At 47.9% G+C, this 13,241-nt stretch overlaps 2 protein-coding genes across 2 annotated transcripts in view; both read left to right on the forward strand.

Annotated features, from left to right (window-relative positions):
* The window catches only part of Bco1 (beta-carotene oxygenase 1), a 39,752-nt gene that overhangs the window by 21,904 nt on the left and 4,607 nt on the right, over nucleotides 1–13,241 (forward strand). Inside the window, exons 8-10 of the mRNA XM_028875696.2 lie at nucleotides 7,628–7,733; nucleotides 9,373–9,467; nucleotides 11,071–11,182. Of these exons, the coding sequence (XP_028731529.1) occupies nucleotides 7,628–7,733; nucleotides 9,373–9,467; nucleotides 11,071–11,182 (313 nt within the window). The remainder of the gene's footprint in view (nucleotides 1–7,627; nucleotides 7,734–9,372; nucleotides 9,468–11,070; nucleotides 11,183–13,241) is intronic.
* On the forward strand, nucleotides 5,060–5,663 carry LOC114697446 (40S ribosomal protein S24-like). The gene is given in 2 exon segments (XM_028875700.1): nucleotides 5,060–5,125; nucleotides 5,262–5,663. Coding segments are annotated over 2 exon segments (468 nt in total).

Raw genomic sequence — 13,241 nt, forward strand, 5'->3', positions numbered from 1 at the left:
TCCTCTCTAACACTTTGCTCTGTCATGTGTCTCTGCCGTAGCTGGTGCCACATCTCACATAACTCACATTTCACATCCATAACATCTTTGTTGTTGTTTTAATCAACTCCCTGGTAATTAAGCCATGTGAAAGGGAACATGTCACTCCCCAGGGAAAGCAGCACCGTCTGCTGTAAAGTGGAGAGGAGCGTACAAATGAGATCTGAGAGTCCAGAGGGGGTCTGTAGTTCCAGTTAGGGCTGCCTCCTCCCAAGGCCTGACTTTGGAAAATAAATTTAGGGTTGGGGGTTGTCCTAGCTGAGGTTTCTATTGCTGCGACGAAAAGTCAAGTTGAAGATGAAAGGTTTTTTTGTTTTTTGTTTTTGTTTTTTGACTGCACTTCCACATCATAGTCCATCATTGAAGGAAGTCAGGACAGGAACTCAAACAGGGCAGGAACCTGGAGGCAGGAGCTGATGCAGAGGCTGTGGAGGGCTGCTGCCTACCGGCTTGCTCCCCATGGCTTGCTCAGCCTGCTTTCTTACAGAACCCAGGACCACCTTATAGAGCCCAGGGATGGCACCGCCCACCATGGGCGGGGCCCGCCCCCACTAAATCACTAATTAAGAAAATGCCTTACAGCCAGATCTTATGGAGGCATTTTCTCAACTGAGGTTCCCTCCTTTCAGATTGCTCTAATGTGTGTCAAGGTGACATAAACCTAGCCAGGACAGAGGTGTTAGTCAGGGGTAAGAAGAATGCTTATCCAGTGAGGCTCTGAGTTTGATCCCTGCTGTGACACTGGACAAGAAAGAAAGGAGCCAAACAGCCGGGCATGGTGACCCATGCCTGTAACCCCAGCACTCGGGAGACTGAGGCAGGAGGGTTGCAAGGTCAAGCCTAGGTCAGTAGACGAACTGGTGAGACCTTCTTAAAAGATTTTTTTTTGTTGTTGTTTTCATTGGAAAAAAAGGAGGGAAGTAGGACTCATGGTGCTGTAATCCCAGCTACTCAGGAGGCTGAGGCAGGAAAATCTGAAGTTTAAAGAACAAACTTAAGCAGCTCAGTGAGACTCTACCTCAAAATAAAAATAAATCTAAAAATCAGGACAGAGGTTTAGTATAGCTCCATGGCAGTATGCTTGCCCAGCACACATGAGGCCCTAGGTTCAATTGTTTCACAGTTCTACTAAAATGTAGGCGGGGGAGGGCACTTAAAAGTATCAGAAGGCATTAGCTTCCCACCCTCATGATAAGGGCTATTTGGGTGGTCACTGGCACCACATAAAATCACCCCATCCCTGGCCTCTGCACCCTTCATACTGGGAAAGCCACAACGCAACACTGAGGACTGTCTTCTGGTCCAGGAAGAACAGGGTGTCACAGAGCACACAGGGCATGAGTCACGAGGCTGAACTCAGCCCAGGGCTGATGCCAGAAGAGGGACATGTTCTCTCCCTGCCCCCACCTAAGGTTTTACACCCTTTGATCACAGGGGAGAAATGGCTACTTCCTCAGAACCAAGCTTGGATGGTTTGTGTGCGTGTGTCTTTAAAAGCCACCCTGTAGCCACCGGGTGCTTTGAAATCAGCAAAGAAGAGCAAACTCTCGGATGGGTGGCTCTGGCCACGCTGCTTAATTGCTGTTTATTGTCCCTTAAAGATGGCTTCTTGGCTTTCAAGTCACTCAGCTGCCTGGATGGACACAAATGGGAAAGTTGGGTAGGTGGACACAGCCACACACACACCCTGCTCCCAGGGCCTGGCTCCATCTTAACCTTGGGTTAGGAAAGTTGTCCCTTCTCAAATGCCCTCACTCAGGGGCCTTTGCCCATCAATGCCGCCTCCGCCTGCCCCGCCGGCCTATCCTGGAGTGCTCTCTACTCTCCCTAGTGGCAGCTCGGCGTCATCTGCAGCTCTTTCCCAGCCCACACTCAGGACAGTGTCAGCCGGACCTCCCTGCTACTGTACCAATGGACTGGAGAATCCTGAGGGATTGTAATACATGCTGAAGTGGCTCTCTGGGCCTTGAGAGCCCTTCATCCTTTGGGCCTCTGTGCCATCACCCCCTCAGGGGCGTGTGTATGCTGTGGCACCCCTAGGGTGACACTCAACTCCAACGTGACAAGCTTGTTTGGTTCCCCTCTTGCTGCTGAGATACAGGCTCCTAGAGGGCAGGGACTCCTTTTTGCAACAGGTCATCCTTGCATTTAAAAACTCTTAAATATGGGGAATGAATGAATGAATAGATGAATGAATGAATGAATGAATGAATGAATGAATGAATGAAAAACATGAAGCAAAGTCTCTAAGAGGACACAGTTCTCCTGTTAGCATTCATAACGTTTCCCAGTGAGCCATGCTTTACACCCAGAGCAGAAAATGGGAGATTATTCTCAGAGGTCTAGGAGCTCCTGGTCACCCCTGATGCTCAGACCAGCTGAGGTCAAAGGAAGACAGTGTGGAATGCCCCCCCCCAACCCCTGCTGATTATATAGGGCTGCGGGCTCTTGAGGTGGGGCTCTGCAGAGGAGGAGGAGGAGGAGTGGCAGGGAGGAACCTAGGCATGTCCAGACAGTGGGGCAGCTGCCCTGCCTTCACCCTGAAGGGTGCCGCAGCGCGTCAGAGATAGGTCTGTGAGCATTCGCTGTCATGGGTCAGAGAGGCTGTCACAAGGAGGAGGCATGCTAAAGCTACATGGTGTGGCTTCGGATCCTGGAGCAGCAGATTTGGGGTTTCTCTCCAAATGCAGACATGAATCTCTGAGGCTAAGACAAAGTAGTATTCATGGAGGGTGTGCTGAGTGTGGGTCTTGTGGCCAATAGCTTTTCTGCTCTGAGACTTTGGCGACAGGAAGCTTCTCTGAGATTGTCACTTTAGAGGCCTCAATCTGTCCCTTCTGCCTCCAGCATGGCCCCTTCTCCATAAGATAAGAAGGGCCAAAGGGTCATGCCTAACAAGAAAGGCATCTCTCCATCGCACCTACCCATGCTTAGGCTAACCGGGGTACCAACCTGATGGAGAGACTGCCTCTTTCCCCCCTAAGAGCAGACTGTTGCCGGTGTGCCTATGAGGTCTCTAGGACTGGCTGGGCCTGAGGCTTCTGGGTGGGGCATCTGGGTAGCTCCAGGCAGAGCCTGGAGTAGGAAGCTCTCACCACGCCATTTCATCTGGCGGGGAACTAAAGCCCTACTCCTCCTTCCAGGGCAGCCTATGAGACAGAACCTGCTGTACTGCTGGAATGTTCTCTGTCCATCACAGTAGCTGCCAACCACCAGTGAGGCAGTGGAGTGCTCGAGATGTTCCCAGCATTAGGGTCCATGGAATTTTCAACCTCACTTTACCTTATTGTAAAGTCTCAGTAGCCACACAGGGCTCTTCTCTGAGTCATTTCTGTCTCTCGGCCTCAGCTTCCTTTGCTATAGACTGAGGGATGTGAACTGGGCCCATCTTTAAAGACCCCTGCAATCCAACTATGGAAATGCAAGGAACTTTCTCTTCTTTTCAGAAAAAAATAAGAGCTGCTATCATTGAAATAGGCTGTTTTTAGTCCTAGTGCATTAGACAGAGCAGTTCTCCATGACAAAGGCCCACGTGTCTGGGTAGGAGAGTGATTTAGTCTCACGTAATCAGCTTGCGGCACTTGGGCCTAGGGCCCGTGGGCCTCAACTTGGGCTATTGCTCCAGGCCCTGCAAATTTTGAGGACTGTTAACCGCTTTGCCAATTCATAATGCAACCCTCTGAGTTATTCTTTATCCCGGAGTCTACAGTTAAGAGGGAAAGTAGCTTGCCCAACATCAAAGACTCATCGTTGGGATTGTGTCAGGATTTGAATTCATGTCTGTTGTTAACTACAGTGCCTCTGGCCTGGGACCAGATGCTTACATAACCATAACTTTTCTGGGATCAGGCAGAAAGCACTGTGCTCCCCCCAGCACCCCATTTATAGACAGGAAAGCCAACCCAGTGGGGTGAAGGGTCTTTTCAAACTCACATAGCAAGTTAGGAATTCTGACTCCACATGGAAGCTGGTGCTTCCATGGCAGCAGGTGGGCAGATTTCTGAGCTCACTGCTCCCCCTGACCCCCACCCACCCCGGAAGTTCCCTCTGGCATCAGGATTACAAGCAAGTTAAATTCTGGGGTTTTCACTAAATTCTGGCCAATTTCTCCTCAACGCTGAGCAAGGTTGACTGCTGAAAGCAGCCGAGTCATGTTAGGTTACTGCTGTGTGTGGAAAATTAGAAGTTTATCCCTTAACCAGTCTGACCAGTTTCAGGCTGGAGCTAGAACAGTCTCTGGAGACCAACTCCCTGTGAGTCAAGGTTGGACATGCCTTGGGCGGGGAGCGGCTGGTGCGGGGTGCCGCTGTCACGTGTCTAGCAAGCCACAGGCACAGTGTAAGCCACTATAGAGCACCCAGCGTGGGGCTGCTTGGTTCACAGACTGGGTTTCATTAGACTCTTCAACCAAACTGCAGAGCAGGCATGTTCTTTGTCCCTTGACCACTGAAAGTGCATGTGGGGGGTGGGGGGGCTGTGGAGGCAGGGGGGACTTATTAACTCATGTATTCACTTCCTGGGTGCCATGCACTGAAGAAAATCTGGTCTCCGACATCACGGAGAAAATGACCACAAGGAAGGGCAAAGCTTCATGAATGAAACAGAGCCTGTGACCGCTGCCTCCAGGACATGGCAGGTTCAGGTTGAGTGGTTAGGGAAGAGGATATTTGAGCTGAGACCTACAGGGTGGGAAAGGGCCCCTCGCTCTGCCCTCTGCCCCAAATGCTCTTGCTTCTGGGAGAGTCTCGATGTGATTCCCATCTCTTGGCCTCTGCTTTCTCTTCTAACAATCAAGGGACTGAACTAGATGAATAACCTCTAAGGACCCCTTCAATTCAGCTACCATGATGCGGCTCACTTTCTCACTTTCCCAGCAAAAGAGCTGCTATCATTAAAATAGGTTGTTGCAGTGGGGGGGGGATTCGGGGGGAGGCTGGGAAGATGACTCAGTCCCTGAAGTGCTTCCTATGCAAGCGTGAGGACCTGGGCTCCATCCCCAGTATCCACAGGAAATACAAGCATGGCACTGAGTACCTGTGATCCCAGCTCTGGAGGTGTAGAGACAAGCAGATCTGAAAGCTGTCTGGTCAGCCAGTAAAGCTAATTGGTGGATCCCAGGTTCAGTAAGACCTGTATCAAAGAGAGAGAGGGGGAGAGAGAAAGAAAGAGGTGGAGTCTTCTTTTCCTCCTTGGATGCTCAAGGACCCCCCCATCATGAATAGCACAGTAATGATCTAACGGTCCTCATCAGGAAGTTCATGACTAACCTTTTGCTTCAGAGGAAACACATGGTCTTTGATGTTCCTGGGAAGACAACAGTACCAAAGACAGAAATGCAGGAAAAGATAGCCACAATGTACGAGACAACACCAGCTATCATCTTCGTATTTGAATTCAGAACCCACTTTGGTGGTGTCAAGATGACCGGCTTCGGTGTGATCAATGATTCTTTGGGTTATGCAAAGAAGAACGAGTCTAAACACAGACTTGCAAGACTTGAGCTTTTCTAGAAGATGACTTCCAGGAGGCAATGAAAGGAAAGTGGGAAGAGAATGAGGAAGATGGGGGGGGGGGGAACGGCTGCAAAGGCCATTGCTGGTGCTGCCGAAAAGCAAAAGGCGTAGGATTCTGCTGTGATTCCTAAAAACTTAAAACTGCCTTTTGAAGACAAATAATAAAATGGGAATGTGATTGAGTAAGACACCAAAGGCCTCCATACACAAGCACACACACAGTTGACACATACACAAGCCCCAAAAGAAGAAACAGGTGTTTTTTAATGTTAAAAATGACATTGAAAAATTGGACAGAGAAATCAGACATAGTAATAATAATATACTAGTATTCCTTTATCTGGTTTCTCTTTCTACCCATATAGTGACTTAGAATCAAGTGTGCTCCACAAATACTCAATGAAAGCCCCTTCTAGCCAGGTGGTGGTGGTGCATGCCTTTAAACCCAGCACTCAGGAGGCAGAGGCAGGAGGATCTCTGTGAGTTTGAGGCCAGCCTGGTCTACAGAGCAAGATCCAGGATAGGCTTCAAAGCTACACAGAGAAACCCTGTCTCAAAAAAAAAAAGAAAAAAAAAAAAGAAAAAAAAAAAAAGGAAGGAAGAAAGGCCCTCTCTAAAGAAACAATTCTTAGATTGCATGCTGTTCTGATTAACAGTCCAAGATCTCAGACTTGTTCAGAACGTAACACATCATTTTGTACAAAGTATCCATTCTGCATATGCTACCCACCTGTTAGTCATTCTGTAATTGTCTCAGTTATCAGGTCAATGCTGTTGGTTGCAACACTTACACCAAGTGTTCAGTGTTATCGGAGTTTCAGGGCATCATTGAGGGTTTGGAATGAATTCTCTGAGAGTGAGTACTATATCATAGACCTCCTGTGTCACTGCAAAGATGTCGTCATCAACAAAGTGTTTATCTGGGTCCTATTGCAAACCATTTGGCAGATGATGTCACTTAATCTTTGCAATCAGTTGAAGACGTGCATACTATTATCTTCATGATACACAGAAGGAAACTGGAGCACAGAGAAGCTAACTGCTTGCCCAAAGTCTCATGCTCAGTATGTGGAAAATAGGGGAGTCTCCTCCACCACCTGCTCTGTTGTTCATATCTGTGAGATTTCTCACACTCTCATCCTAGTGTACTCCATTAGCACACTTGGTTGGGTTCAGACCGTGTGTGCAGTTTGTCCAAAGTTTCTACTCACTGTTATGTCCTGAGCATATCTGTTACCGTAGACGCCACACAAACACCCATTGGATGATGGAAACAACTTTTTAACAGGTGAATCGCCCAGCATTTGAAAAGGGAAAACATACTCTTTGGAGCATATAAATGTTCCCTTAAAGAGATAAAGAGCCAAAAAGAAAAAAAAAAAAAAGATGAAGAGCCTAGGTAGGTCCTGACTGTATTGCCCACCAGCTCTGTGGTCTTGGGAGAGTCTGTTCCTGTTGCCAATCCTCATTATTCTTAAAGTGATGGTTGCATCTTTAAATGCATTTATTTAATGTGTACAGGAGGTGATTTGTCTGCATTTTTTGTCTGTGCACTTCTGTATAGAGTGCCTCATTGGCGGCCAGGAGAGGGCATTGGATCCCTGGGACTGGAGTTAACAAATGTTTGTGAACCACCTTGTGTTGCTAGGACTCGAACTCAGGTCCTCTGGAAAAGCTAGGCCCCAATCCTTATTATTATTATTATTATTATTATTATTATTATTATTATTATTATTACATTATTATTACTGGTTTTTTTTTTTGAGACAGTGTTTCTCTGTGTAGCTCTGGCTGTCCTGGAACTCCCTCTGTAGACCAGGCTGGCCTCAAACTCACAGAGATCCACCTGCCTCTGCCCCCTGAGTGCTGGGATTAAAGGCGTGCACCCCCAACTGCCCAGAGAACCTCTTATTTTTAATTGAGAATAACAGCAATGAGACAGCTGCTTCCTGTGGTTACTGAGAGGCCAAGCAAGGTGCTCTGTCTTGAAGCTCTGTTCGAGTGCAGATGGTAAAGCAAGGGTTTGTGGGAATAACCTTTTCTTTTTGTTGTTGTTTTTAACTTATTCTTTTCAGAATGCAGAAGTGGGCTCAAATTTAATCAAAGTGGCATCTACAAGAGCAACAGCCCTGAAGGAGAAAGACAGCCATGTTTACTGCCAGCCCGAGGTCCTCTATGAAGGTAGAATACATCCTTTCTCACAGAGATGCCCAAAGCCCCTCTCTGTGATACCCTTCTATGCAGGAACAGGGAAGAGCAGGGAAGGCTCTTGAGACCCCAGGAAAAGAATTTGGGGATTTTTCTTGGATAGCTTCCAACACTTCTGGTCCTTGGATGGATGGCATGCACAGTTGATGTATGCAAATGGCTGTGATGTATTAAACAGGCATGGTAGGTTCCTGTTTCTCCACATTGTCACAAGTCCCACAAAGTGGGAATCTCCCACTGGGCCTGGGAGATGCTGGGCTACACACAGAGTGCCAGCCACAGGGCAGGAGCCACACCCATAGGCCCACGTTCATCAGCCCTGGTGACATTCGGGGCAGGTATTCTTTGCGGTAGGGCAGTGCTGGTACTAGAGGATGTGCAGAAACATCCCTGGATGCCAAATAGCCCTCACCCTAAACAGGAGCCAGCCACAAGCTCTCCGGGAAGTGCCACTGTCCCACAGGGCTGTTTCTGTGCTCAGTGTACCACAGGACGTGGCACAAAGCCTGGTGTAGAGAAATCGGCATTTCATACTTCCAAGTGTACAATGAGGCTGGGTGTGGCAGTACATGCCCGTAATCCCAGTATCAGGAGGCGGAGGCAGGAGTATTGCTGTGAGTACCTGGCTAGCCTGAGCCACATACTCTGTCTCAAAAAACAAACAAAAAAAAAAAAAAACAAATTATATGCCTGGGACCCCAGCTCTTGGGAGATGGGGGTGGGGGAGTGATTAAGGTCTTCTTCGACGACTCCATGGTGAGTTAAAGGCCCGCACAGGCTCTAAGAGGTCTTGTCTTGAAGTAAACATAAAAACAAGCACAAGGACTGGGCGGAAAAGCAACAGAAATACTGAAAGCTGCGAGATGGAGGGTCAGCCAGCAGGCAGTCCTGATCCCAGCAATGCTTCTGAACGCTCTCTTTGTGACATAAGGGACACAGCCCTAGCACCAGCCTTTGACACTTAACCTGATCACGCAGACATTTCCCATGTTATGAAAATCCTTTGTGAACATCCTTTTTTATACATATTATAATAGGATTTACCGATTTTGTTTTATTTTATTTTTTTTAGTCAAGATCTCACTCTGCAGGCCAGGCTGGCTTTGAACTGGCCGTGATCCTGTTGCCTCAGTATCCCCTGGTGCTTGCCCAGGGACTGCACCAACCTAGGAACCAGAGTTATTTTAGATTGTGCAATGACACTCCTCCCACTCCTGAAGTCTCTTTTCATACCCATGTTTGCTTACACACACACACACACACACACACACACACACACACACACACAGTATATTTAGAGCGCTTTTTAAAAATTGCAGCAGCCTGTGATTTAAATCTGTACTTCTGATTTCTATCGTGGATAATTACAGGTACTTAGGCAGTTAGAGCCCCCTGGTCTATGGTACCTCACCCCCCCCAACCTTCTGGCAGGGCCAGCATCATTATCAGAGGTCCCTCCCTACCTGTGACCACCTTTGATGTAATCTGGGTCTGAATCAAGGTCAGGGGTGGTACTTGGGAACTGTTCCTATGGAACAAGGCCCAGTTTGGCATGAAGGGGGAAGTTCCCCTCCCCAGTGATGGAGTTTCATCAGTGTCCCGTCTTTTCAAGGCCTAGAGCTCCCTCGGATAAATTATGCTCACAACGGGAAGCCATATCGCTACGTCTTTGCGGCTGAGGTTCAGTGGAGTCCAATCCCAACCAAGGTACTGTCCCCTGCATCCTGCAAGTCCCTGTGCGAGAAGACTGGCTTTCTCTGGACCCAACTGAATGCCTGCAAAGCTTAAGACTGGGAAAAGGGATTCAGGAGGGAAGTCAGCTGCAATGAATCTCAAGTATGGGTTCTGTGTTCCCAATAGAAACAGAAGGAACGTTACCAAACTCTTTTTATGAGGCTGCAGTTAACCTGATACCCACACCACACAAAGACACAACAAAGAAAGATTTTTACAGACCAATCTCCCTCATGAACATTGATGTAAAAATACTCAACAAAATATTGGCAAACCGAATCCAAGAACACATCAAAAAAAATTACCCACCATGACCAAGTAGGCTTCATCCCAGGGATGCAAGGATGGTTCAACATACGAAAATCTGTCAATGTAATCCATACACCATATGAGTTCTGTGTTCCATCTCCACTGTGAGCCCCAGTTATGTGGCACACTGTGGTGGGCCCTGAGGGCAAAGGAGTCGTCGGGGAGTGCTGCCTCCAGCAGCCAGCTTGCCTTCTCCAGCAGGAAGGGTGTTCCTGGGACTTCTAGGATTCATTTTGTTTTTAAGCAACTGTCAGTATTTACTATAGTCTGGTGCTGTCCAAAGTGCTGGCCAGACACACACCACTTTTCTTTCATTTCAATATTTTTATTTGCATTTTAAAAAAATGCAGAGCAGATGAGATAGTAGTAGCTCAGTGGGTAAGGGGGTGTGTCGTCAAGCTTGACAACGTGAGTGTGATCCCAGGAACCCACATGGTAAGAGGGAGAGCACCAACTCCTGTCCTCTGCCACATGCGTGAGGTGGCATGATGCAATGAGGCATGCCCCTCCACACACACTAACTGTAAAAAAAAAAAAAAAGCATACAGTAAAAATAAAACAATAAATTAAAAATAATTTTAAAAATTTAAATATCTATGGTACAAAAATACTGACGGGCAAAAATTAAGGTCTATACACACACACAACACACTCTCCGCCACTCCCACTAACTCTATCTGCTACAGGAACGGGCCTGTGAGAGCTTGTGGAAATTTTCCCTTTCATTTGTTGTGTTGCTTTGTTTTTTTTTTTTTTTTTTTTTTTTGTTTTTTTTTTTTTTGTTTTTTTTTTTTTTTTTTTTTTTTTGTCTTTTTGTTTTTTTAGTTCTTGTTTTGGATGCTGGGACTCAAACCAGAATCTCAGGTTCTGGGCAGGGGCTTCACCACAACTCCAGACATAGTCCAGGGCTTTCACTTTCAAAGCAACAAAAGAATTGTATCATATTTCAGTTAGTGGCACTAAACATCTTAGTTATATAATGTAAAACATTGTGATATAGTGCCAAATACCAGAAAAATTCAGGATTGTAGGATCTCAGCCCGATGTGGGCCAGGAGACTTGCACTGGACTTTGGAGGGGGAGGGGGATGTTTGGCTCTTCCCTTTCTATGGTTGTGCTGCCTGGGACAGGTGTCATCGGAGGTGATGTCACAAGTATAGGTTTAAGGGCTCAGTCTCCCCTTGCTGGCCTTCATGCCCTCCTGCTCCCAGGGAGTCAGCGTGCTTGCAGACACGGGATCCCAACGTCCTCTTCTCTGCATATACAGATACTGAAATATGACATTCTCACAAAGTCCTCCTTAACGTGGGGTGAGGAGTGCTGCTGGCCGGCGGAACCCCTGTTTGTACCCACGCCAGGTGCCAAGGATGAGGATGATGGTAAGAGTGGGGGGAGGGAGCCCGTGTGGCCACACTTCTGATCACCCATCAAACAGAGGCACCATCCAGGAGCATCCCACAGGTGGGTGGCCTGATGAGGAGTCTAGGTGTGTCCGTGGTAAAACCACATTAAAAACTGCCCAAGACCACATTTGCTTCTGATGTCAAGTGTGAGCTCGAGTGCAGTAGGACAGGCCCATAGGGTCGTGGGCTCTCACCACCACATTCTGTAATTCACTAGGACCCCCCAGAGCTCATGGACAGCCATTATTCTTAAGGCCATGCCTTATCGCAGTGAACGATTACAGACTAAAATTAACAAAAGTCTGGAGTGGACACACAGGATGGGATGCAGGAGAGACTAGGACAGAGCCCTGGGCCATCCTTTCCCAGTGGATCTGCCCATAGTGTCAACCTCTGACAACCAAGTGTTTCCAGCCATGGAAGCATGCCTGAGCTTCTGTATCCAGAGGTTTTATCATGGCTCACTCACATGGCATGATTGATATACCCTGTGCAGATGACCTCAGTGTTCAGCTTCTCAGAAGCCAAGCAGGGACCATGTGGTCCTAGCATCCATCATATATCACATTGTCAGCCAGGCATGGTGTATATGTCTGGAATTTCATCTTTTGGGTGATGGAGAGAAGACAACCAGGGGTCTAAGGTCATTCTCATCTACACAGAGAATTCAAACTACTGAGACCCTGTCTCAAAACACAACAGCAAGAAGATAGGTAGATAGATAAGTAGGTAGGTAGGTAGGTGATTGGATGGTGGATGGAAGGAAGGAAGGAAGGATGGATGGATGGAAGGAAGGAAGGAAGGAAGGAAGGAAGGATGACAGTGTTAGAATACAATACCTGGCATAGCCCACAGCCTCTGAAAACAGTCTCATAGGTAAGACTGTGACAAAGGCCAGACCTTCTTTGGGCAAGGTCTTTAAACTTTCTACTACACAGAACCTGTATCTTTCTACTGAGTGACATCCTCTCTCTTAGGGTGTGCAGCTTTAGTTTTAAAATTCATTGTAAGAGCTGGCCCCAAATCTCAAGTGACCTCTCATACAAGCATGGGAAGTTTTCATAGGACCTGGGAAATGTTGGTTTCCACATAGCCAAATCATCTTATCCCCCTTTGCCTCAAAGATGCCCTGCCCACAGCCTTGGGGATGCTAGGGAGGGTAATAACTATGGGTGGGGACCCACCCCGGCCAAGCCAGTGATGGAGCTGCCCACACCTGCAGGGGAGGGCAGGCCATCCCACTGAGGCTGCCAGCTTCTTCCTTCAGGTGGGAGGGAGTGGCTTTCCACCTGGCCTTGGCTTCCTACAGACTGTGGCCTGGCACACAGGCAGGGGGATCCCATGTCACCGCCATCTCCGAGGCAAGGGACTGTTAGCACCCACTCCTACTGAGACCAATCCCCTACTTGGCGGGGCAACTGCTTCTCACGCCTTCTCTCCATGGGTGTGGGGTGACACTGTCCTCATTTCATCAAGGGGAGGCTCAGAGTGAGGCAAATTGACCAAAGTCATGCACCCCGTATGCAGAGGCTGGATTTGAATCCAGGCCAATCTGACGTCACCCACGTAAGGCTACCCCAAGGTCCTTTGGGGAGGACTCTCGGGCACTTACTAAAAGCTTCCTTAACCCCACTGTACCTTGTGAGTACAGAGGATGGAGAACATTCCGATTCACAGGCAAAAGTTGGGGTTGCCAATCTAACCAAGAGACGAGTTGGATTCATTCCAGTGCTGCCACGAGCAAGGCATGGCAACACGTGGTCTGTAATCCCAGCATCCGGAGAGGTGGAGGAGGGAGATATGAGTTTAAGGCCAGCCTGGGCTACTTTGTAAGACGTGTTTCAAAACAAAACAACAACAGCACAAATATGCAAATGTTTTTGCAACTCAAGAAGTCCCCGCTCAGCTGAGTGGCCCATCTTAGTCCACGTGACCTCCCAGAACTGGCTGGGTCTCTCCATACTCAGATTCAAACAATAGAAAAGGGGCCATTCTTCAATACACGCGAAAATGAAGAACGTGTTTCCAGAACCCA

This window comes from Peromyscus leucopus, chromosome 5, assembly GCF_004664715.2.
Source record: "Peromyscus leucopus breed LL Stock chromosome 5, UCI_PerLeu_2.1, whole genome shotgun sequence".
Lineage (NCBI taxonomy): Eukaryota > Metazoa > Chordata > Mammalia > Rodentia > Cricetidae > Peromyscus > Peromyscus leucopus.